At 37.4% G+C, this 26,897-nt stretch overlaps 1 protein-coding gene across 1 annotated transcript in view; it reads right to left on the minus strand.

Moving 5' to 3' along the window:
- The window catches only part of DSG1 (desmoglein 1), a 41,662-nt gene extending 18,941 nt beyond the window's left edge, over window positions 1-22,721 (minus strand). Inside the window, exons 1-6 of the mRNA XM_002713483.6 lie at window positions 22,467-22,721; window positions 13,726-13,761; window positions 13,355-13,486; window positions 9,614-9,769; window positions 7,884-8,028; window positions 2,120-2,286 (exon numbers count right to left, since the gene is read on the minus strand). Of these exons, the coding sequence (XP_002713529.3) occupies window positions 2,120-2,286; window positions 7,884-8,028; window positions 9,614-9,769; window positions 13,355-13,486; window positions 13,726-13,761; window positions 22,467-22,514 (684 nt within the window). The 5' untranslated portion in view covers window positions 22,515-22,721. The remainder of the gene's footprint in view (window positions 1-2,119; window positions 2,287-7,883; window positions 8,029-9,613; window positions 9,770-13,354; window positions 13,487-13,725; window positions 13,762-22,466) is intronic.
- Between the last annotated feature and the right edge of the window lie 4,176 nt (window positions 22,722-26,897).

Raw genomic sequence — 26,897 nt, forward strand, 5'->3', positions numbered from 1 at the left:
GTCTAGAGGTGGATTAACTTATAAATAATGAAATGGAGTAAAATACTCAAGAGGAGAGAGGTTAAGACTTATTAAAAGTTCGAGAAAGGAAAATTCCACACACTAAATCATCAGTCCCGGGTGTGCAAGAATAACACAGGAGTAACCAATGGTTATATTTTGGCGAGGTGGAGGGCATGGCAACGGAGTTATTGATGATGTATCTATTCTTGATTGTACATTTTTAGATGCAAAAATAGTATGGAGCCTTTTCTAGACTATTTAAAATGCCTACTCATTCAAATTTATGGATGTAATTTTAGGGGATTAATAGAGACATCTGAGGGCTCTCCATAGACCCCAGGTGAAAATATGCTTCTTAATGACTGCAAAGTCCTTTTACCTCTGACATCCCTTTCTTAGAGTGCTTTACCAATAAAGGTATTTTGACAATGAAGGAATCACATTGGGAAGCCTAAAAAGAATTGAATGAGGTTGTCAATCTCTTCTAATGTTAATTTATAAACAAGTAAATCTCTTCTAATTATAAACAAGTCAATCTCTTCTAATGTTAATTTATAAACAAGTAAAAAAAGATTTAAGTAGACTAGAAAGTGATAACCTTGGATCATTGAAGAGTATAATAACAATCTAATTTAGTCCCATGCTAGGAATTATTAGCAGGAAAAATTTTAATATAATTTTATATAACTATAATAGTTAAATGAAGTTTAAATATCAGTTAAAAAAGAATACCTCAGGGCTGGTGCTGTGATGCAGCAATTAAAACCCCAGGTTGCCGCCCAGGAATCCCATATGGGTGCTGGTTTAAGCCCCGGCTGTTCCACTTCTGATCCATAGCCTTACTAATGGCCTGGGAAAGCAGCAAAAAGATGACTCAAGTGCTTGGGACCCTGCACCCACGTGGGAGACCTGGAAGAAGCTCCTGGTTCCTGGCTTGGGCCTGGTCCAGCCCTGGTCATTGCAGCCATTTGGGGTCTGTCTCTACCTTTCTCTGTAACTCTGCCTTTCAAATAAATAAAACAAATATTAAAAAAAATACTTCATCACTTATATTCCGAATATATGGACAGGCAAACTCTATATTATTTAAAAGTGATATTTTAAAAAATGAAAAAGTAGATTTAAAAATTAAATCATGGAACCACATGGCATGCTGATTGTAATTCATTCACAATCACTAGTTGTTTTCTTATTTGTATATTAGAAGATTGTCCTGGATTTTATCTAAAGCCTCATATTCATTCTATTTATCATTCTGATTCTAGGATTCTTTCTGTAGGGTAAATGAATTGGTGGGCTGTCAATATTTGTTACTTAGAAAGAAAATAGAAAGTTCTGTTCTTAAAGGAGCTTGAGATATGCTGATTTAAGAAAGATAAGCAAATTTCATAGTTCTGCAAATATTCTTATCCCATGCATTGTGATGCACAAAGAAAGTGATGTAATAAATATTTCTTTTATTTATTTATTTGACAGGCAGAGTGGACAGTGAGAGAGAGAGACAGAGAGAAAGGTCTTCCTTTGCCGTTGGTTCACCCTCTAATGGCTGCTGCGGCCGGTGTGCTGCGGCCGGCGCACCGCGCTGATCCGATGGCAGGAGCCAGGTACTTATCCTGGGCTCCCATGGGGTGCAGGGCCCAAGTGCTTGGGCCATCCTCCACTGCACTCCCTGGCCACAGCAGAGAGCTGGCCTGGAAGAGGGGCAACCGTGACAGAATCCAGCGCCCCGACTGGGACTAGAACCCGGTGTGCTGGCGCCACAAGGCGGAGGATTAGCCTAGTGAGCTGCAGCGCCGACCCATAAATATTTCTTAAATTTAGTTCATTGTGGAATTTTTAAATGAAACTCTTGTCTTTACCTTATGCAAATTTGTGTACCTCCATGATATAGTTTTCCTAAAATTAAGGCAAATTCTAATTAATTAGTTACATAAAAATGTCATTGAAATGTAATTAAAGAATAATCTATATGTCTTATGTCATTACCTTGATGAAAAAAGATTGCATAATTAAAATTTTAAAATACTATTTTCTTTTTCTATTTCTCTCTTAGGTTCCTTTGTTTTTAGAATCAACTCCCTTGAGACTAAAAACCTATTTAAAGAAAAAGAATTACCTCTCTGTCTAGAAAATTATTCATTGTTCGAATTTCTCCCGTGTATCTGTTGATGATAAACATTGGTGAATCAGAAGGCTGCTGACTTATGATCTTGAAGGCTATTTTTGAGTTCAAATTGTTTGGTTCATCTGCATCAGTAGCATTGAGTCTCATCACAAGTGTATCTAGAAAACAAGGAAAATTGATTGAAAATGGATAATTTACATTTTTTATTACAGTATACTATATTAGTTTTCTAAACAGATTTTGGAGTGACTTGGTCCACATAATGTGCATTTTACTAGCTTCCCTTTCTTTCTACTTATTAATGTCTTAGCTTGTTTCTATATCTTTTTCTTAATAAAGAAAATGTATTATTCTCTCACTATTCTAGCATAATTCCTTCTTTTATAAAAATTTCCAAAGGATGCTAGAGGGAAATAAAATGATATAAAAGCCAGGTCAACTTTTCCCCAACCTTATACTTTCTGGCTATGTGATCTCAGCCTCAGTTTCCACATTTTATGTAATTGGGGATGATTAATGATCTCATCCTCTTTAAGTTCATGTAAGAACCAAATATGCAGTGAGAGAAATATATACAATTTCCATTTAATACTGTACATTTGGGGCTGGTGTTGTAGCACTTTGAGTTGAGTTGTCATCTGTGATGCTGGCATTCCATGCAAGAACCCATTCAAATCCTTGCTGCTCCACTTCCAATCCAGCTCCCTGCTAACGTGCCTGGGAAAGCAGTGGAAGATGGCTCAAATACTTGGATCTCAGCACCCATGTGGGAGGCCTGGATGAAGCTCTTGGGTCCTGGCTTCAACCTGGCCCAACCCTGGCCATTGTTACCACTTGGAGAGTGAACCAGTGGATGGAAGACCTCTCTCTCTCTCTCCCTTCCTCCCACCCTCCTACTCTCTGTAATTCTGCCTTTTCATATATAAAAAAACTTTTAAAATGTATGTTTAATTAATATATATTATTATTCTTTTGCTTGGTGATATCCTTAATGAAGTACTAGGTAATAAGCAGATTTAAAGAAATGTTTTTTAACTGTACACATTGTCCTGTTCTTTATCTTGTTTACTGACTTTATAAGTAGTTTTCATGAAGGATACTGAAGAATATGCAAAACTTCCACTGCCTGTCCATTCACCAGCTAAAATTCTTTTTTACTCTTCAGCTCTGCTTCACAGTTTTTCCACAAATATACTGGGGCATCTCCATATCTCTTGCTCTACTTCTCTCACTCTATCTCTGCATCTTAATTTTCACGTAATTTTAAAATGTTTTCAGTAGGCAATTAACTAATTATGTTATATTCATATAATCAAATCTAATGCATTATTAAATGTACTGAAGTAATCTAAAATGTCCTAAATGTAATTTAGTCCTAAAATGTAATTGTTTAAAAATATATATTTAAATAACAACTCAGTGTGGATTAGTATGTAAAAGGTGATCTCAGTTACATCTTTTTTTTTTTTTTAAGATCTCTTTTATCTATTTGAAAGATAGAGTTACAGAGAGAGGCAAAGACAGAGAAAGAGGTCTTCCATTGATAGTTCACTCCCCAGATGGCTGCAACGGTCAGAGCTGCACCTATCGAAGCCAGGAACCAGGATCCTCCTCTGGGTCTCCCACATGAGTGCAGGGACCAAAGAACTTGGGCCATCTTCTGCTGTCATCCCAGGCCATAGCAGAGAGCTGGATCAGAAGAGGAGCAGCAGGGACTAGAACTGGAGCCCATATGGGATGCTGGTGCTTCAAGCCAGGGCTTTTTTTTAAACTTTTATTTAATAAATATACATTTTTAAAGTACAACTTTTGGATTATAGCAGTTTCCCCCCACCTCCCATAACCACCCTCCCACCTGCAAACCATCCCATTTCCTACTCCCTCTCCCATCCCATTCTTCATTAAGATTCATTTTTAATTATCTTTATATACAAAAGATCAACTTAGTAAATACTAAGTAAAGATTTCAACAGTTTGCACCCACAAAGACACACAAAGTATAAAGTACTGTTTGAAGACTAGTTTTACCATTAATTCGCATAGTACAACACATTAAGGACAGAGATCCTACATGGGGAGTAAGTGCACAGTGAATCCCATTGTTGATTTAACAATTGACACTCTTATTTATGGTGTCAGTAATCGCCCAAGGCTCTTGTCCTGAGCTGCCAAGGCTATGAAAGCCTCTTGAGTCCACAAACTCCGACCTTATTTAGACAAGGCCCATAGTCAAAGTGGAAGTTCTCTCCTCCATTCAGAAAAAGGTACCTCCTTCATTGATGGCCCGTTTTTCCACAGAGATCTTTCATTTAGGTAATTTTTTTGTCAAATCTGGAAAACATCATGCTGAGTGAAATAAGCCAGTCCCAAAGGGACAAATATCATATGTTCTCCCTGATCTGTGACAACTTACTGAGAACCTAAAAGGAAACCTGTAGAAGTGAAATTGACACTACGAGAAACAATGACTTGATCAGCCCTTGTCCTGACTGTCAAGGAACGGTTTACTATTTTATTCTTTTTAGTATTTTCTTGTTCTATTTAATACATCAGTTGAACTCTTTAATTAATCCACAATTATAGTGTTTAAACTTAACTGAAAATTGATTCCTGTTCAAAAGAAGAGTGGGGATGAGAGAGGGAGGAGATGTACAGTTCGGCACACACTCAGACTTACCCCTAATGGTAGAGCTAGTAACGTGCCATGGGACTCCAAATCCCATTAAGTTGTCATGTACCAATGCTATTTTACTAAAGTGATCAGTTTCAGTTCATAATTGATCATAAAGATAGGATTAAGTGTCAAAGGTATCACATAAATAAGACCAGTGTCTGCTAATAATAACTGATAGAATTAAAAAGGAGAGAAGATGGGAAGTGGGATACACAGCAGACTCATAGAATGGCAAATGACCTAAACAGCACTCTGGTCTCAGAATCAGCCCTTAAGGCATTCAGATCTGGCTAAAAAGCCCATGAAACTTTCTCAGGCATGGAAAGCCAGGCCAGGCCTTTAACCTGCTGTGCCACAGTGTCAGCCCCTCAGTTACATCTTAAGATATATTTTCTTACATTTATGCCATGATAGCATGTATGCACCTAAGTAAATGATGAGCATGCTTGTTTCCAAGGAATGATGCTAAGGAGAACAAAGAATGGATTTCTGTTCCCCTTTTCTTCCCATATTGTGGGAAATTTTAAAAATTTTTATTTATAAAAATTTTATATATAGTTTTAAGAGTACAATGATACTTCCTTTCCTACCTTCCCTTCTTTCCTCAACTCCCACCCTCTCTTTTCTTATTTTTCTTTTGATTTTTACAATGACATACTTTAATTTTTTTATAATCATAAGCTTAACCGTCTACTGAAAAAAATGTGGTAAGTAGAAAAACCACTGTCCCTCAAGAGTATAGATAAAGGCTGTAAATAATAATGAAATCTCAAAATGTTAATTTCTCACATATGCATTATATATTTTCTTATACTCTGTATATTAGTTTTTAAAAATAAGGGAAAACATGATATTTGTCTTTTTTGGAACTGGCTTATTCCATTAAGCATAATGGTCTCAGGTTGCATCCATTTTGCTGCAAAAGACAGGATTTCATTCCTTTTTATGGCTGAGTAGTATTCCATTGTGCATGTATATCATTACTTCTGTGCCTAGTCATCAGTAGATGGACATTTGGGTTGATTGCATATCTTGGCTATTGTGAATTGAGCTGCTATTAACATAGAGGTACAGATAATTCTTTCATATGCTGATTTCATTTCATTTGGGTATATTATCAAGAGTGGAGTTGCTGGGTCATATGGTAAATCTATTTTCAGATTTCTGAGAAATTTCCCTATGGTCTTCAGTAATGGTTGTATGAGTTTACATTCCCATCAACAGTGTATTAGAGTAACTTTTTCTGCACATTCTTGCCAGCATGTTTATTTTTGGATTTTTGGATGAGAGTCATTCTAACTGGGGAAAGGTGATACTTTGTTGTGATTTTTATTTGCATTTCCCTGATAGGGATCCTGAGCATTTTTTCATGTGTCTGCTGGCCATTTGTATTTTATCCTTTGAAAAATGTCTGTTTATATCATTTGCCCATTTCTTAACTGGATTTCCTGTATTGCTTTGTTAAATTTCTTGAGCTCCTTATACATTCTGGATATTAAGCCTTTATCAATGATAATTTTATAATAATATTTTAAAGCTTAATGTATACGTATTTTAATGACTAAAAGTAAAAATACAAGGAGTTTTGGAATGTTCAAGAAACTTGACTGCTTAAAGGGTAAAAGTAATTATGATAAATTGAAATTTTGTCTTCAAAGTAGTGACCATTCCTTTGGTTTTTAATGCATTTAGGACTATCTTTAGCAATATGCTAAGCAGCTCATATATTATCCCACTCCAGATGGATGGGTATTTGGCAATTAAAATGCTGTCAGTTACAATAATCCTGAAGGAGGCAGTTGCACTTTTGGATTGTCAAAGTCCTTTCAGGCAAAGGCTCTGAAGCTATGGTTTTTTTGGAATCCTCTGCTAGCACCACTTAGGACAACTGGCTTTAAATATGCCTAGTGGACCAAATAGAATTAGATGCATAATGACTTAAAACACATAAAATCAATGATGAGTAAAAAACCAACAAAATCTATATGACCTGCCTTCTCCATTTTCAGGTTTTGCATCACTAAATTTAACCTAACTATGGACTGAAACTACTGCACATGTACATACATTTATGGCCATTATTCTCTAAGCAATACAGTATAACAACTATTTATAGAAGATTCACGTGGTATTACATATTATAAGTCATATAGAGATGATGTAAAGTATATGGTGAGATTTGTATAATTTGGATGCAAATACTATGCCATTTTATATAAGGAATTTGAACACCTAGATTGTAGTATTTGCTGGAGGTGCTGGGACAAACGCCCAATGGATGCCAATACTTATTAGGTCATATATAAGAAGGGGAAAATACTGTTTTGCAAAAGCTCTTGATGACAAAATAGATTGTATTGAAGTGATTTCTATGATTGAGTGACTTTAAAGTAGTTAAGTTGAAAAAAATCAGTATGAGCAGAAGTGGGTAAGAATGGGCAGCAATCTCATTGGGAAGCTAAATTCTCATCCAAGTGCCCCTGCTGCCCCTGTGTAAACTACAATGGGAATTTCCTGTTGGGAATCTCCTACAGTGGTAGGATACGAATTACATGAGAAAAACCTCCTCATTGTTCAGAGTTGCTCCTTGTGTGTAACAGATTGGATCTGCCCCTGTAGCTGAGGAGAAAGCTTTCTGGGTCTGACACTAGGGTGTAGTAGGTCAAGCTACTACCTTCGATGCCAGCATCTCATGTGGACCCTGGTTTGTATTTGGCTGCTCAACTTCCATTCCAGTGCCCTGCTAATGGCCTGGGAAAAGCAACGAGAGATGGTCCAAGTGTTTGGGCTTCTGCCACCAATATCACCCAGATGAAGCTCTTGGCTCCTGGCTCCATACTGACCCAGTGCTGGCTATTGTGGCCATCCGAGGAGTAAACTAGAGGATGGAAGATCTCTCTCTCTCTTTCTCTTTAACTCTGAATTTCAAAATAAATAATTTTTTTAAGGAAGGAAAGACTTTCTATTCTGCATGCTGTTCTGTAACTTATCTTCACATCTGCAAGTACACCTTTATATAGTTTGACTTCTAATTTCCTGAGTATCTGGAAGAGTGCTTGATAAGGTACTTATATTACTTACTTGCATTAGAATTTTCTTCTATTTGTCCTAGAAATGTAGTCATTGAAAATACTGGAGGGTTGTCATTTATATCCAAAACCCTGACTCGGAGTTCCAGAGGCCGCTCCAGATCCTGGCCTTGTGAGTTTAGAGCCCGGCAGTAGATCTAGGAGAGAAAAGAGGAATAATTAGATGTTGAAACACATATTGAGTTCTAGCTTGCTAGGCACTGTGGGAAGTTAAAAGAAAGATGTTATTATTTGCTACTAGAAATTAGGCATAAGTAGCATTTATAATCAATAAGAGATGGCAAATACAAACACAAAATATATTTTAAGAAAAGGTAACGTTATAAGTTACAATAATATATACAAAATAATAACACAAAATACTATGAGCTGTCAGAGGATGTAAAGATTGAAGTAGGTCTCAAGGAATTTCAGTAAGTGGGACTGGGAATTGGTGAGGTGTTCCAAGCAAAGAGAGTCATATAAGGAAAGAAAGAATGATACAAACACAACTTTTGAAATTAGGAATAGGAACTGTTGGGAGGGTTTTAAAATTAGGTAAAGGAGGATCTCTTGGGAGCATACAAGAGATGTATCATTCTTGAGCTAGGTAGCTGTTATATGGGTTTTGTGTTCAAATTATTTATATTTCAAGTATACATTAAGTGCATACACTATTTTACATATGTAGTATATAAAAATACATTGGTCTCAAGGAAAGCTATTAGACTGACCTGCTAATTTAGATAGTTTGCGGGCAAATACTGTGAAAGACAAAATAGGAATATAGATACGGAATTGAAGATTAAAGAATGAAAGTAGATCCAGGAACACAGATCAGCAGCAGAAATGAAAGCAGCAAGAGTAGATTCTTATTTGAAAGTGTTTTAAGCCAAAGATGGAGGAGTTTTACTAGAAGCAATTATAAGATCAAATAAGACCATCATTATTTTTATTTTTACTTTAAATATTAAGAAGCAAGGGTCATGAAAGTAGAAATAGTGCAAGCAGAAAAGAGAGAAACAGACTAATTTGATGGAACAAGATTCTTGAAGAAATAGGTAATTCTGGGACAATGGCTCAGGGTAAGCCGTGAGAAAAAGCTGAAAATTGGTTCTGCATTTGGATTTACTGAAAAGCATGCTGAGCTGAGGAGAATTAATTGTGGGAATTTGTGATGGATAGTCTCAGCCTTCTTAAGGTAGTTGGGCCCAAGATCAGCTGCTTAAAGTGGAATGAGTTTGTGTGTTTGGAGGGAGAGAATACTTAAGCCTTGTGACAGCCCCTGTAAAGAATGGAGTGAGATTCAGTTAAGAATAAATTAATTTCCAGAGTACATTCAGAGCTCAACTGAACTTAAGCAACATGAATTTATAGTAAAGTTTGTCCACTCAGAAAAGATTCCTTAGTAGCTCCAGATTTGTTATTTGATACTAAAGTTAAAAAAAAAAAAAAAAAAAAAAAACAACAATTTCGATGGGAATTAAAGAAAATGCAATGTTTTTCCCAACAAACACTCTAGTTGGTCATGGGGACCACTGGAGGTTTGCAGTTTTGCTGAGACAGCAAAACACTCCTTTCTCTATTTATCTTCTCTTTGTTTCTGTTGGGTTATGGATGCTCATGAATTAAGAGTCAAAAATGTCTAACATTGACTCCTGAAATCAAATCAAGAATGCGCTCAGTTTCAGATTTCTCAAGAGTAACTTACGTCTGAATATAGATGGAAATAAATTCACTTACAATGAAAAAAGGGGTGACTTCTCGATCAACTATGGATGTTATATTAATTTCCCCGGTTTTTTGATTAATGATGAAGATTCCATAAGGTGGCTGATCAATTCCTACTCCAGAGATGCGGTATGTTACTTGCTGGTTTGCAGCACAGTCTGAGTGAATCTGCAGAAAGAACACAATTGCAAACATCACAGAGAGCAAATAAAGAGTTCTGCATTTGGGGCGTGACGGCTGTTTTTTGTGAGAATTGGTGAAAGTGCTGTACCTATTGTCACCTGGGAAATGTTGAAAATAAGAAACTACTTTCCTAGGTAAGTATAATAATTATAGTATTTCCAGCGGTAATTGTATAACTAGTATTTTCAATGGTAGCTATCAAACAAGAAAAATAATACCACCCTCGGAAATTTAAGTCTATGCAGTCATCACTCTTTTATTCAACATTTATAATTTCATCTTGTATTATTTGCACACTTTGTGCTAGTCTTGGATCCAGAATAGGGAATACCTTGTCCTCTAAAGGACTTTACTAATGTTGTCATAATTTAACTCTGATCTTTAGATTCAAGAATTTCTTTTTTTAATTTATTTTTATTTAGTAAATACAAATTTTCAAAGTACAGTTAATAGATTACAATGGCTTTTTCCCCCCATAACTTCCCTCCCACTCATACCCCTCCCATCTCCCGCTCCCTCTCCCATTCCATTCACATCAAGATTCATTTTCAATTATCTTTATATGCAGAAGATCAATTCAGTATATATTAAGTAAAGATTTCATCAGTTTGCACCCACACAGAAACACAAAGTGCAAAATACTGTTTCAGTACTAGTTATAGCATTACTTCACATTGGACAACACGCTAAGGACAGATCCCACATGAGAAGTAAGTTCACAGTGACTCCTGTTGTTGACTTAACAATTTGACACTCTTGTTTATGGCGTCAGTAATCTCCCTAGGCTCTAGTCATGTGTTGCCAAGGCTATGAAAGCCTCTTGAGTTTGCTGACTTCGATCTTACTCTGACAGGGTCATAGTCGAAGTGGAAGTTCTCTCCTCCCTTCAGAGAAAGGTACCTCCTTCTTTGATGGCCCCGTTCTTTCCACTGGGATCTCACTTGCAGAGATCTTCCATTTAGGTCTTTTTTTTTTTTTTTTTTTTCCAGGGTGTCTTGGCTTTCCATGCCTAAAATACTTTCATGGGCTCTTCAGCCATATCCGAATGCCTTAAGGGCTGATTCTGAGGCCAGTGTGCTGTTTAGGACATCTGCCATTCTATGAGTCTACTGTGTATCCTGCTTCCCATGATGGATCGTTCTCTCCCTTTTTGATTCTATCAGCTAGTATTAGCAGACACTAGACTTGTTTGTGTGATCCCTTTGACTCTTAGACCTATCAGTGCGATCAATTGTGAACTGAAATTGATCACTTGGACTAGTGAGATGGCATTGGTACATGCCACCTTGATGGGATTGTATTGGGATCCCCTGGCATGATTCTAACTCCACCATTTGGGGCAAGTCCGACTAAGCATGTCCCAAATTGTACATCTCCTCCCTCTCTTATTCCCACTCTTATATTTAACAGGGATCACTTTTCAGTTAAAATTTAAACACCTAAGAATAATTGTGTGTAATAGATTCAAGAATTTCTAAACAATTTTTTAGCAGAAAGTTTTAAGTATATTTATGTAGATAACATGAAATATCTGTGTATAGAAGCTCTTAACTCTGAAAATGAGGAAGATGTATAAGCAAAAAATGGAAGACCATTCAAATAAATGGTTTTGGAAACCATGGCCCTTTCTTTGAAATAAGAAACTGTTCACTGTAAGAAAATCTTACTGAAGAGTCTCCATGCATATCTGTGTGAATTTGTGATTATATTTGTGTGTACCTGTGTAAATAAATCTCTGTGTGCAAATCTATGTGTGGAGGTATGTTCCTGAGTGTATGTGTATGTAGAAAAAAAGATAAGGGAAAATGAAATGAAAAGGCTTACAAAAGTGGTACATTGTGAGTTTTTATAACAAGTACAAGGGCAAGAATCGGATTCCAGTAGTTGTGGGGCAGAAAGAGCACAGGTTTAAGTAGATCCGCTGAATCCGCTGAATGCCAGGGTCACCACTGGAGTCATTGCACTCTCCTTTCCACTTAGACTTCACGGAACCACAGGATGGTAGGTACTAATTTCACCAGTGAGAGGAGTCAATTTTAACTGAGTTCCTTTTTCATTTAAAAGGTTTATTTATTTGCTTATTTTTATTTGAATGGCAAAGAGACAGAGAAGGAGACAGAGATAGGAAGAAATCTTCCATCTGTTGGTTCATTTCCCAAATGCTCACAATAGCTAGGTCTGGGCCATGCTTAAGCCAGAAGCCTGAAACTCAGTTCAGGTCTCCCAACTCAGTGGCAGGTACCCTATACTTGAGTTCTCATCTACTGCCTCCCAGGTACGCATTAACAGGAACTTGGAATTGGAAGTGGAACTGAGACTTGAATCCAGGCATTCCAACACAAGATGGGGATGTTTGACGTGGCATCTGCACTGGTGCACAAAACGCTGTGCCTAAATTTCTTAATTTACCTATTTAGGAGCTTCAGCTTCGTAATCTGGATCACTGGATCAGCATCATATTGTATTTTATGGCATGAAGTCTCCATGAGATATGTTTATATACCCCTTAGGAGAATTTCCTTTGAAACTTTAACAGCAACAATTCTTTTTTTCTTTTTCTTTATATAAGTGAACAAATTTCATGTATTACATTCAATTTTTTTTATTTGACAGATAGTTAGACAGTGAGAGAGAGAGAGAGAAAGGTCTTCCTTCCATTGGTTCACCCCCCAAAATAGCTGCTATGGCAGGAGCTATGCCGATCCGAAGCCAGGAGCCAGGTGCTTCTTCCTGGTCTCTAATGCGGGTGCAGGGGCCCAAGCACTTGGGCCATCCTCCACTACCTTCCTGGGCCACAGCAGAGAGCTGGACTGGAAGAGGAGCAACCGGGACTAGAACCCGGGGCCTATATGGGATGCCAGCGCCGCAGGCAGAGGATTAACCAAGTGAGCCATGGCGCTGGCCCCTATATTCAGTTTTTTTTAAACTTATTTATTTATTTGGAAGTTAGAATTACACAGAAAGAAGGAGAGGAAGAGAGAGAGAGAGAGAGAGAGAGATAGAGAGATTCCATCTGTTGGTTCACTCCCCAGATGTCCCCAGCAGTCAGGGCTGGGCCAGGCTGAAGCAAGGAGCCAGGAACTTCAAGGTCTTCTACGTGGGAGGCAGGGGCCCAAACACTTCAGCCACTGCTTTTCGCAGGCCATTAGCAAGGAGCTGGATTGGAAGTGGAACAGCTGGGATGTGAACCAGTGCCCCTACAGGATGCTGGCATCCCAGGGGCAGCTTAACCACAATGTGGGCCATAAACAGTAGAGCATAATGACACTTTCCACCCTACCCTCCCTCATCCTCCTCCTTTTCTTATTTTTCTTTTAATTTTTACAATGAGATACTTTCAATTTACTTTAGAATCTCAAGCTTAACCCTCCACTAAATACAGAATTCAACAAGTAGTAAGTTGGAAAACCACTGTTCCTCAAGAGTATAGACAAGGGCTATAAACAATAATCAAACCTCAAAATGCCAGTTTCATTCATATACATTACTTTTTTGTACTTTGTAAATTAGTTATTACAAATCATGGAAAACAATGAAAATCGTTTTTATGTTATGCTTAGGCATACTCACTTTGGCAATTGGGTTTCTCTTCGAGTTGTCCTCACCTTCACGACAGGCTGCGGCAAACTTGATCCATTCACGCTTTTGTCTTCTGATTGAATGCCACTTGATGGTGCCATTTTTAGTGTTGTAATCTCTCACCTGGAGTGGGTAGGATAAAGTGTCATTTACTTTTATTCACAATTAATATTTCATGGGCAGTTTTGGAGGAGGGGTAATTACAATGTCAGAAAGAAAGGATGTTTTATTGGGAAAATTGGTAATTTTGATAACCTATTAATATTAGTATTACACTAACTCTACTCAAAGAATATGTGATTATTCTCAAAAACATTGTCTTATTTTTAGATTTGGAAAAAAGTGGACTTGTTATATATTACCTGGATTCGAAATTCACAATTAACTTCCACCACCACCTACAAAAATAAGATAATTATGAGTTAAGTTTAAATAGATTGCTTTAAAATTCATATTATTCAATCATTTCAAAAAATCAAACAGTAGTCTTGTGAGTCATTATTTTCTCAGTCTGGGGAGCAGGTGGATCTGATTTGCCTCTTAGGTCTAATTTTTCCCTTTTAATTTTACTCATCTTTGTATTTCTTTCGATCTTTTTTTCTTCATTCTTGGTCTAATCAAACACTCATAATTACATGGACAGGGTATTGTAAACCAGAACACAATGGGTTGAAGATTGGAAACCCTAGACAAATTGCTGAGTACCCTACTTCCATTAGTCTGTTCTTCTCCATTAAATAATCTCCCTATTCAAACAAATCTGTCAGAATCTGCCTTGTTTCAGCTGACCTTGACCTTCACATATGATTTGCGGCTGGGAAAAAGACAAAACAAAACAGGTACTTAACTTTATTTTTCTCTAAAAACCACAGGCATTTCTGAAAACAGAGACACTCATATATCAAGTTTCATATACTCATACATTTGTTCAAGATATTATAAAATGTATATTTAAGAAGCAAGGTGTGGATTTGAAATCTAATTTGCATGTATTAATTTTTAAATTGCACTTAGAATCAATTAGAGATGGCGGATATCCTTAGTTTTTATTCCTCTCTGAGAACTGTTCAGTTTCTAATCGATTTTTTTCAGAAATACAAAGTATGCAAACTGTGTGCACAAACAACCTTCATCTGCTTCACTGATATAAGGAAAGTATAGGCAGCATTTAAAAAATCCTAGCAATAATAATGCAAAAATATCATGTATTAATTTTTAGTGGTTTCATTTTTACCTTTAAAGAAAATTTCAATCTCCAAATTCCACATTTTTAAAAATTGTCATGGTTGGTAATTCAAGGAAACATGGGTTAAAAGGAGTTGCATTAAGAGAAATGTATTTGTTATAAAAATCATTTACCCAAGATGTGAAGTTAATCATTATGATCATCACTGTAAAAATTCACTGAATGATGCTAAGCAATGTGTTTAGAGAAATCAATGCAGTTAATCTTCACAATAGATACATCTGAGCAGAACTTATTATTGCTGTTATTATTTGACCAATACTTATTACTATTATTATCTCCATTTAACAAGTAAGGAAGTTGAGGCTTGGATACTAATTTATGATTAAATCCACTCCAATGCGATTCAGCCTGAGCTGGTGCTTGGGCTGTGGGTTCTACAATACAGTGTGGGAGAGTCTGTTCTCTGAAGGAAATTACGAATTAGCATGCTACAAAGAATTGAAATTACAACTTTGAGTTTAATTTCAGCTGAATCTCCTATTATCCTTGTGTTTGGTAATACAACAACAACAGTAAAACAAAATGGAAAGAAAGAAAGGAAAATTGTGCAAATGGTTAGGAAATGTCACTGAAATTATCTGGAGAGTCCATCTGAAGTGCAGGGTTGAAATGGTGTTGATGTAAATGCACAATTTTTGCTACCTGTGAATATATGAACACTTTTCCCTCTTATTTGTGGTATTGCGCCGGAGATGTGGAAAAACCTTATTTGTCTACTCAGAAGTAATTTCTCTATAGTTACCGCCTGTGTACGCGTCTGTTATCTGTTGTTGCTCTTCCCTTACCACAGTGAACTGCCAGTGCCTGCTGTTTGTTTTGGATAATGATGCTGATGACTAAGACGCCTCTCTGGCTTTATGAAGCTGGGTCATTCTTTTTCCCATGAGAGGCAACTTAGGCAGAAGCCCAAGTAGGTTTCACCATAGTGTCAGACTCTCAATTTGGATGAGTAATTAGAAAACTGCCAAGTCTGCTTAAAAATGTGGGGGTTGATCTAAGCTTATTTTCCTTTGCTCAGAGTCTAGAATAAACTCTGAAGCAAAGCTACTGTCAAAGCAAAATAATGGAACAACAAGAGTACTGAGTAGAGTCAGAAAACCTTGAATATATTTCCCTTGTCTTCTGGGCTTTAGTCTTCTCATTATAAAACAGCAGGAGTTGACGAGATAATATATAGGTACGTTTTAGTTCTAAAAACAAATTCCTGTATGCAGTAGGAAAATACTGAGGCATTTCAACCATGGGAAAGATACAATAAAAATTGTGGGTTTAGAAGACTTCACTGACAGCAGTTGGAAGAGGTGGTGAGAAGAGACAGCAATTAGAGGCTGTGACCAACTGAGAATCTTCTGGGCTAAATCAGGCTGCAGGGGAGGAGGTGCTAACCTGAGGAGTTAAGCCAGAGCAGAGGCAGTGGGAACGATTCGGAGACAGACAGTGCATGGGCAGAACTTACAGGGCTTGAGGAGGGTGGGATGTGGGAGTCAGGAGAGGGAGGAGCCTCAGGAGACGGCAGTTTAAAACCGTGGGACTGGGAGCAAGCAGAAGTAGAACTTAGCAAGTTAGAACACATTGAGTTTCAGATGCCAGAGAGGCGCCCAGGTAAAATGCTTAGCAATTTGAGATATGCACCAGCACTTTGAACAGGCTAGATATGTAGATCTGAGATTTGAGATTTGAGATCTGTTCAGGCAGGATAGTGGAAATCATGGGAGAAGCTGAAGTTCCTAAAGTAGAAGTTATAGCCTTTGGCTGAGGATGAAACCAGGGGGAATTCCTGCTTTTATATAACTGGGAACAAGGACAACAAATAAGCAGCAGCAGAGGACTGGCCAAAGAAACAGGAGGAAAATATAAGGCATTTTAATGGATGTTAAATGAAGGGGAAATTGAAGGACGGATGGGTTGAATGAGTGTCAGGTGATATTAACAAAGCTGAGCACAGTGAATCCTGAGGAAATTCTGAGGTTTTCAGTGGCTTCCAAGAGAATAGTCTTGGTTAAATGGAACAAGCACTTATCTGACAGAGCAGAATTAGGGCCTGCAATGGAGGGAAGGAAGACATAGGTTGGACACATCAAGAAAGACAAGATAGTAGAACCAGATGTAGTGCTCAAGGACATCTTATGGGAGAGGAAGATTTTTGACAGTTGAGAAAGAATAGAGAAAGGGGTTTTGATCCTAAAGCAAAGAGATTCATAAATCAGATGCTGGGGCTAGTTTTGTGGCGTAGTGGATAAAGCCGCTGCCTGCAACACTGGCATCCCACATGGGAGCTGGTTCATGTCCCAGCTGTTCCACTTCCAAATCCAGCTTCCTGCTAATGGTCTGGGAAAAGCGGTAGAAAATGGCCCAAGTGTTTTGTGCCTTCTATCCATGGGGGAGATATGGATGAAGCTCTTGACTTCTTGCATTAGCCTGGCCCAGCCCTGGCCATTGAGGCCATCTGGGGAGTGAACTAGTGGATGGAAGATCTCTCTCTGTCTCTGTCTCTTCTCTCTCTGTAGCTCTGACTTTCAAATAAATAAATAAATCTTTAGAAAAAGAAATCAGATGCTTACTAGAGATGTTGTGATGGAGAGAGCAGGAGGGGATAGACAAAACGAAAGGACTTGGAAGACAGAAGATAAGGACAAGAGAAGGGTAGAGATTAAAATCAATCAATTAGGAAAAGAAAGTTGAAGGACTTTGTCATGAATGACCAAGACCTTGTCCCTAGAGTAAGGGTGAGGTTGTTTTCCAAGCATTAGAGGAGTACTTTGGATTTTGAAATATGTCTGGAGTCCATGCCATGGGAGTTGTGATGAAGACACACTTAGCGATGAACACAGGTCATCAAGCTGACTGAGGTTAGCTCAGCTCCTGGCCTACTGGATATGCGCACAGAGTAAGTTACTTAGCCAGGCTGTGCTTCAATTTCCTCATCTGAATGTGACACTAAAGCCCTTTTCAACCTAAAATTCTATGAAAGAGGTGACTAATTCACTTGCAGTGCACCCTCAATGAGTCCTCCCTTCATCTCTGTTTTAGGAGCCCATCTATTATTTTTTAAAGCGTCAGGATATGAAATAATATACTAATTTTAATAATTTCCTAACTGCAGCCAGTTTTAGTGATTTTTTTTAAAAAATCATGATTATACTTGTTTACATATAACAAAAATGAGTTTGAGGATAATAAGTAGTTTTTAAAAAAATATTTATTTATTTGAAAGTCAGAGTTACAGAGGGAGAGAGAGAGAGACAGAGAGAGACAGTGGAAAGAGAGAGATATATATAGAGAGAGATCTTCTATCCACTGGTTCACAATGTCTGGGGCTGGGCCAGGCTGAAGCCAGGAGCCAGGAGCTTCTTCTGCATCTCCCATGTGGGTGGCAGGGGCCTAAGCACTTGAGTTATCTTCCGCTGCTCCCCAGAGAGCTGAATCAGAAGTGGAGCAGCCAGGATCAAAAACGGGTACCCAATGGGATGCTGGCGCTGCAGACACAGATTAACTCTCTGAGCCACAGTGCCAGTCCCAATAAGTAATTTTAATAAGGAAAATCTCATTCATTTACTAACTGTGAAGTGACTTTCACAGTTACTTGTTTTTCTTGAGCATTAAGTTCTGATGTGTTAATTTTACATACGTCACAAGGAAGCACTAGAACAAAGCTAAGATATAATAATTTGCTCCTCTGAAAAATCATTTTTATTTTGTATTGCTCTGACAAAAGGTCTTAGTCTGAGGTCAACACCTCCTCACTGTGTTGTTTCTCTTGTTATTCATTGGTTCATTTCTTTAACAAATACATATTGAATGTGTATTATGTGGGGGCTGACTTAAGACTTTAAGGGGCCAAAACTCTAAAAATATTATGATAAACTTTAGATGAAGCATGAAATAAATACACCACTACTCCATAAATATGCTGGTGAGACCCAACATGATGGTTTCCATATTTAATACCTTGATAATTTTTGGAGTGTATGGGAGAAGAGAAATGCAAAATGTTCTAAAAATTATCTTGCGGTTTCTCTGCTTTGTGTGATCAAATATCTATTGAACAATCTTGTGCTGGTGCAAGGTGCTATGAGGGATACAGAAGTGAATCAGCCATAGAACTTGCCTTCAAATAACTTACAATCAAGGAGGTTTGTGGGCAGGCAGCTGCTAATTTCTGCAAATACAATTTCTCATTAGGCAAGTGGGCTCTATTCTCCTAGGCCAATTAAGAGCATGGATCAGCAGCCAATGGCTTTAAAACAATCTGACCTGCCCAAATGCATTAAAGAAAATTGCATGCCAAGCATAACCAGTGAGGGTGGCATGACCCAGCACTCTGCCAGGGTGTTCCCCCAGCTGAGGGAGCACAATTAATTTTACTGCAGAGTCAAGCAGAACAGGCTTCCTGCTCATACCTTAAGCAATGCCTGTTAGGACACAGGGATACTTAGCAACCCCTTTCTTCATAAATGTGGAGTGGGGAAAGAGTGAACAGAAATTAAGAGCTCTGAGTATAGACAGGAATGTCAGTTTTCCAGATCTGTAAGATTTATTCAACAGGTGAATTTGTGCCATAGGAGCGAGCCTTCAGAATTATAAAGACAGCATTTACCAATGCTTTCGTTTTCTTATTACGTGCGATAAAGCTGGCAAAATGTTTGCATTCTGCAGCAACTCAAACCGCAGACTGATGACAAATTTGTGCTGTTATTCTAAAAATGAATGAAGATTTTGACCCTAAATCTGCAGTGACATAACAAAGCTTTTATAAACACCACGTTGGTGGAAACTATTGTCCTTAAGAACTATTTGTTTCCTTGAACAGGAGAACAGAAATACTGCTCTCACTTTCTTTAAAATATTTTACTGAAGTACTAAATCTCTGTAATGCTTATCACTATAATACATGCACAAGGAAACATGAATAGCACTCTCGTTGGCTTGTCTTCTTTTGTCTGTACTAATTCGTTCATCCTATTCTTGCTTTGGGTGACTGTGAACATAATCACGAAAACTTAAGATGCCTGGTTCCAATAAGTTTATGAATTAGGTCATCAAATGTGTTTTGTTTTCTGTGTATTTTAGTCTGGTGCAAAGAAATATTTTGAAAATCTCCACCTGGTATTTTAAAGAGTTAATTTATTAGGTAGTCAGTTTTTTTTAATGAAATACTAAACCATAGAAAGTGGAAAAGTTACTAAGATGATGAATTGAAGAAATCATCATTTGTGGTAACACAAGGACACCGTTTTCTCTATTCTATGAGCTTAAGCTGAAGTAGTTTGCCTTTATTGAGAAAAGCATCTTCAGATTTGTATTGATTTTAATAGCTTCACTGGACCTGGCAAAGTTGCAAGTAATTTTCAGAAATCGTCGGAACTATGGAAATTACACCGTTCTCTTAACCCCCACCTCCTGCCACCCTCACAGTGTCTGTGCCACACTGTTTACCATTGCAACATCATCCACTCGAATTTCTTATAGTTGGGGCAGAGATAACCTTTTTCCCTCTGGCCTATAGACAATGCATTCTAAGTCTTCATTCCACTTCATACACTGGTTTTAATGGGAGCAAAAACAAACAAACAAATTTAAAAAACCCAAAAACAACAAATGTAGAGTCAATAAAGTGTATTTGGCTTGCACTGGCATTGCTGGTGTGAACTATTGTCTGTCCTGGAAACTTGTCTGAATAATGAAATAGTCACACAGCCAACTTGGTCACTTTAAAAGCTTCTCCTCCACTTTATTCTCTCTGATCTAGCCCACTAATTTGAACAAGATCTAAAATTTCCACATATGTTGAGCAGATCACAATATGCTTGTAAGTATAACTTCCCACTTTTAAGTGAATTTTCATTAAAAATACTACTGTTTCAAATGTCTTAAAAGTCTTCACATTGTCCAGATTGGCTTCCTGATATGCACTTTCACTGACTGATTTCAAGCAGAAAACAATATGTTTTATATAATTTTTTTTGGTAATGGCAAACATTCACAGTAGGCTAATGAAAGGAAATTAGAAGCATTTTCTACAGTGGTTGTTGTGCTTAGGAAATAAAAATTTAAAGCCAAATCCAGATTAGATAATGCCAATGGGCAATTACTACAATCATCTGGTAAAATTGGTACTAAAAATACTTATCTTCAAAACGTGAGAAAGTGAAATGAAAAAAGGATGTCAATGAGAAAATAAGATATTTAAAATCATGATAGTCTAACTCCTTTGAGAAATAATTTTTATAAGGCATTTGAGAAACTTTCTGTTGATTCTAAAGTAAAATACTGCTAACTACTTCTTCCCCCAAATGACCTCACAAACAAGCTATCCGGTTTCAGAAAATAAAGCAAAAATAGAAATCTCTCTTCAAAAAGAGAAAGTTCAATAAGGGTATGTATACAGTTTTGATAAAATGATACATTTTTATTGAAGAATGACTAAGAAGTGGCTGTTTCAAGGAATTTTATAGGGTATACTTAATTAGAAGTAATCATATAAATTAAGAAAGAAAGCATATCTCAGAGATTCACTGGAAGTTAGTGCACAGGCATCAGGGCAAACTTTAACCAGCTGGAACTATAAAAGGCCCTCATGGATCAACTTGATATGAAATTAAGATTATTTGACAATTCCCAAATATGCTCAATTGACACATTGTGTAGTGGTCATTGATTCTTGCTTTATCTCGTTCTGATCACACCTGACCATAAAAATTCCTTAAAATGTCTGTAAAAAGGGACTAATGTTTGAAGCATGTTTGAAACTAAAGTTGTCAACCTATTGATGCTCATTCATAACTAACTCCACTGGTTATGACCCCCCTCTTGATTAATATACTGAATTCAAACTAACAAGCATACCTTAAATCAAAGATCTGACTTGTTACTACACAAGCCCAACATTCCAGTTCAAAAACTAAGCAAGTAGAAACAAATATGAGCCAACGATGTGCCAAGGTAGAGGATGAGTTACCTGGCACCTGCCTATCTGAACTACTTTAACCTGACTGTGAGACACTATACGATTTTAAAATGTTTGCCGAAAGTAAAAATGAGAGAATATGTTGATGTTGCACTTTCTATAAAAGAGAAAACTAATGACATATGGAGGGATGGGAATAAGACATTTCATTACATTCATTTGACCATCAAATATTCAACTTTTGTGTCACCATTATTACTGACTTTCCAGTAGTAAGAACAAGTATTGTGATAGTTATACTCCTTAATTATAACCATTCATTCATTCATTCATTCATATAATTTAAAAATCTCCTGTACCACCGTTTTTCTTTGCAATTAAAAATATTGTTTCAACTCAGATCATTGTTTAACAGTGTGGGCTTCTGATCATACTATGGATCCCAGCCACACATGGAACTCATGAGATTAATTGACTCACAAGTCCAATCACAAATTGCTAGGAGTTTTATTTATATGGATCCTGATGTTATGTTTTAAAAACCATAATGACTCTGCCAACAAAGACACCAAAAGAATGGAAAAATGCTTAGGTTAAGAATCAGGACACATGCACAATATTTCATTCAAAAGCCCACCGGCAAAAGACACTTTGAGCAACAAAGTGCTATGGATTTCCGGAATCCAGTATTTTCCCAGCATGACTTAGCAATGACTTCAATGTTGGAGATGCGAGACAATGAGTGGACACTGATGTATTATATGATTGAGAGTATTCAATTAAAGAGAGAAACGCTTTCAAAAATCAAGTTCATAAAATCATCTTGTCATTATCATAAACTTTCAATAGGTTTAGAGCACAACCACTACTAAACAGCATGGTCTCAGAAGCTTTCCCTTGTTTACAATGAGGATGATTGGGAAGGGTTTTTAACAGAATCCACTCACCAGGAAGATGAGCAGCACGGCAGCTGTTCTGAGGGAGTGCCAGTCCATGGCTGCTGCTGGCTTCTCTTACATCCAAGACCAAGGGAGTTTTGTTTGTTCTTCTCTGTTCTTTCTCTTTCCCCTACTCAGGTGGTGTCTGATTAAAATAATTTCTCAGTAGATGTTCTTACATGCAGGCTTTGAGGTGTTTCTGCCTTCCTCTGGGAGAAGGACTGAAGGTACGTATAACCAGTCCGGATCCCCACCCTAAAAACTTGGGCTGGTCTCACTGAAATGCTTGACAAGATCATCATTGCTCCCAGGTAAAAGCGTAGGGACACACCCTTCTTCCAGATGAATGGCTGCTCTCCATGGAGCAAGGACGATTCACTCCTTTCCTGTAGGGTTCCAGTGGCAGGCACTTAAAAGGCACAAAAATATGGGGGGTTAATCAAGGGATAGGGGTTTCTCTTATTATGCTTTATTTATAGGTTGTGTAGCTTTTCCTCCTATTAAAAGGGCAAATATACTTAGGGTGCTCATAGTAGAGAATTATTTAGCCCATGTTCATAGCCAAACCCTCAGGTCACATTAGAAAGTTATAAAACTTCCATTTCAGTAGATGTTGGGAAATATTCAGTTATTTTCTAAGTTGTTAAGAGTCAGAAAATTTGCTGATGTTGCGAGTGAGAAGTTGTGTCTTTAAAGCATTAAGTCAAACAAGCGAAACTGTGATACTTACAATTATTAGGTCTTCTGCCTAAATCACACTTCCTTTAAGTGACCAGCCTAATCCAGGGAACCTTCATTTTCTCTCTGAATGAGTATTTTCTCTCTTGTATTATCTTTCTCTTGTCAAGATTTCACATGTAGTAAAACAAAATTTAAAATATCTCTAAGCTAGATGAAAAGTAAACAATGAAAACCACCAATTAAAATCCTGTTGATAATTTTAAAAACAAGGTTCAGTGCCTGAAATACTAATGTAGACACAGAAAGCTGCTCTTCAGGTGAGGTGGGTTAAAAGGCAACGATCGTTGCCAAACCAGAGCCAAGAGTCTGTAGAGTGAGCCAATTAGAACATGGGAATATGCCGAAGAGCTGGCTGCCCACACATGCAAATAGGAAAATGAACGCAGCCGTGAGGTTTGTGTAAACAAATAGTGACCCTCACAAGGAACTGTTCAAACATGTTCTCTTCACTTGTCAATGTCTAGTTTAAATATTATGAGTGACAGGAAACCTATAGATGTTGCATGCCTTCGGAGATTAAAATTGCAGTCTGGAACAAGAGACTTAAATAATAAGATGTTGATTATGGTCAAATTAGGTCTTTTTATGGGTTTTGTACCTGCCATGTAATTGAGTGTCAATCTAATTGTTAAAGGTTTTTTATTTTTTCTCTTCAAAATTGTACTTAAAAACCCCAGTGCTACCGGGTTCTTTGGGTTCTTTCCTCTCTTGGAAGCCCCCCGATGAATCTTTTTAAATCTAAAAAAAAAAAAAAAAAGGTTGTTAAAAATGTTCCCCAAAGGAATAATCTCTCTGAGGGTCAGAGAGTCTACAGAACTCTGTAATTTACTACTTCTGTGAAGCAAAAAGATTACTCGCCAGTGGTTAGAAATTTCATGCTCTTCGCCATGCACTAAAAAGGGAAGGAGCTAGATACTTACACTAACTTGCAGTAAATAAGAATTCTCATGATAGGATTTGACTGGGGTGAGTAAATAAGAAAAAAGGAGATGGGCAGGCCAATTTTTTGTTAGTCCAGTTAGAGTGAATGCTGAGCTAAGACTTAGTCTGAGCAATATGTCAGTAGGAGGATTGTACGGCCATGAATGACAAAAGACTCAATAGGCACCAGAGATGAAAAGACCTACTTTTGAAGCTTTCAGTGGCAAGTGAAGGCCTTGTCTGCCTTGGTTCTGAGCATGAGGCTAGAGTGTGCACACATCCTCAGAATTCACTGACTTATCCTTCCCTAAATGGATCACTGGCTCCACCCCTGACTCATGCCCTGTTTTAACAACTCTAGCCAGCTAGAGGATTCATGAAATAGCAATCTCTTCAGCAGCTGTCTTAGAGAGGAGGTGTGACAAAGCCCCACTGTTGCAGAGCACTGCTCTCTTGACAGCCACATGGGAGCTGGTGAGGTTAAGCACAATGGAATAGAGTTTATAAATCATTATGCTTCCTCCTCTGCCTCTGTCCTTGTCTTTTTCTCTTTCTTAGAATAGTGTTGTTCAATGGAAATTTCTGTAATGTAAGAATGGTCTCTGTTTATCCTGTCCAGTATGGTAGCCACTTACCATGTGTGTTTGTTGAGCATTTGAAATGTGACTGTTTTGACTGAAAACTGAGTTTTACACTTTAATTAGTTTAGGCTAATTTAAACTTAAGTAATACATTTGACTAGTGCCTCCCTTATTGGACAGAGGAGTTAAAACATCATTGCTTTTATTATCTTCTATCTTATTCTAAGCCTAAAATGCTTATGACCCAATTCCCTTTAATTAAATATACCCTAGTTCTTTTCTTAACTTGGGGAACTCTGTTTCAGTTTCCAATTATCACCTTTTAATTCCATTTCTTTTAATGTGATCCTATTATCTGTTGACCTAGTCCCTTTTTCTAATTCTTCACTGATTCTCTTTCCTAAAGACGAAGAGTTAAGACATTTTAAAGCTTAGGCAACACAAACCTCTCTCATTTCCATATTCATGTTTTCTCAGTTCCTTCTTCTAGCCACCTCATCTGTAAAGTAACCTCATATTACGCTTTTGCATGGCCATATTATGCCAGCTGCTTTTTCTATGGAGTCTCAATACACCCAATTTCTACCCTGAACATTGTTTAGTATGTGTACTTCTCATACACATGAACAGTACTCACTCCATGGGAATTTTATGAAATTTGGGGCAATTTTTCTGTCTGGAATTTCCCTAGCGAGCTGACCAAGTTTCCTATATGAATCAAAATTCTCCTTGGGAGAGAATTTTCCTCTTTTCTAAGGCATACAGTGTCCAGAATGTCATCTCAGTGTCGGCATTCCTATGTTTGCTCTCAGCTTGAATGCTAAATGTCTTCTTGAAAAACAAAATAACCAGCATTGTTAACAAAGGTAATAGATTCTAGTGACCTAGAATTTCTTAAGCCTAATTATGGTAGCTGTTCTACTCACATTCTTTAGCTTGCATCAATATCACAGACTCCTATATTTCAGAGAAATTCTTTGAAGTATGTTTTTATGTTATGCATGAACCTGGTTTTTTATGTAAGTGTCCAAGTTGCCCTAATAAGCTCTATAAATTACTTAAAAATAAATAAAAGATATAAATAAATCTTAAAAATGACAAAGAAACTGAAGCAAATACATTAAGGATAACATACACAGAACATTCTGTGATTGCTTCTGTATTAATTTTCCTATGAGACTTATTAATTCCTGATCTTATTCACAGCTTTAAAATCAGAGTATTCCTCAGTGAGTCAATGTCACACACACAAATGTCTGGGAGGTGGGGACTGTTGTTCTACATTAAAAGAGACTTTATTTTAATATACAATAATCATGTGCAATTTTTAAAATAAGATTCATTTATTTGAAAGACAGAGAGAGAGAGAGAGACAGAGGGAGAGTCAAACAGATCTCTATCTGTTGGTTCATTCCCTGAATCTAAGCATTAATGGGCACTATACCAGACTTTTTCCAGGAGCCAGGAGCTCCATCCGAGACTACCACATGGGTGGCAGGAACCCAGGTGCTTTTGAGCCATGGTGTGCTACATCCCAGGTGCACTAGTAGGAAGCTGGATCACAAGCACAGAGTAGCTGGGATTCCAACCAGGCGTTCCAATATGGAAGTTGGGGCTTAACCCATTGTACCACAATTTACACCTCTGAAATGCACTGTGTGATTCTTAATTTTATGCCTGATTTGAATGAAAACAGCATTAGAAATAATTTTGGGTATATTGGGAGGAATTTCAATAGGAGTTATTAGAGAATCATTATAAATATTATTAGGCTATGTAATATAATGTCTTCATTTTTCCAGATATGTGCTATATTACAGAGGGACAAAATCTCATCAAGACAGAAATTCTCTCTATGATGATACAACAGTAAGACAGACAAAGTAAACATGGCAAAATGTTAACAACTGTTACATCAAATGACAGCATTTGGAATTCTCTCTGTTTTTCGGTTCATTTGAAAAATTTCATAATAAAAGTCAAAATAATGGATTAAAATAGGGATTGGTAAATTGTGACGATAAGTCACATGTGGCACATTGCCTGGTCTTAGCTATTTGTGAATTGGAACACAGCCATGCTAGCTTGCTTTTGGATTATCTGTAGCAGCTCTCACTGTGCTTCAGGGGAGCTGAGAGGCTCTGACAGACACCATGTGATCAGCAGAGCTTAACGTAATTATTTTTCTGGCTTCCTG

The sequence above is a fragment of the Oryctolagus cuniculus genome, chromosome 10, assembly GCF_051225735.1.
Source record: "Oryctolagus cuniculus isolate XC-2025 breed Fujian yellow rabbit chromosome 10, ASM5122573v1, whole genome shotgun sequence".
NCBI classification, from domain to species: Eukaryota; Metazoa; Chordata; class Mammalia; order Lagomorpha; family Leporidae; genus Oryctolagus; species Oryctolagus cuniculus.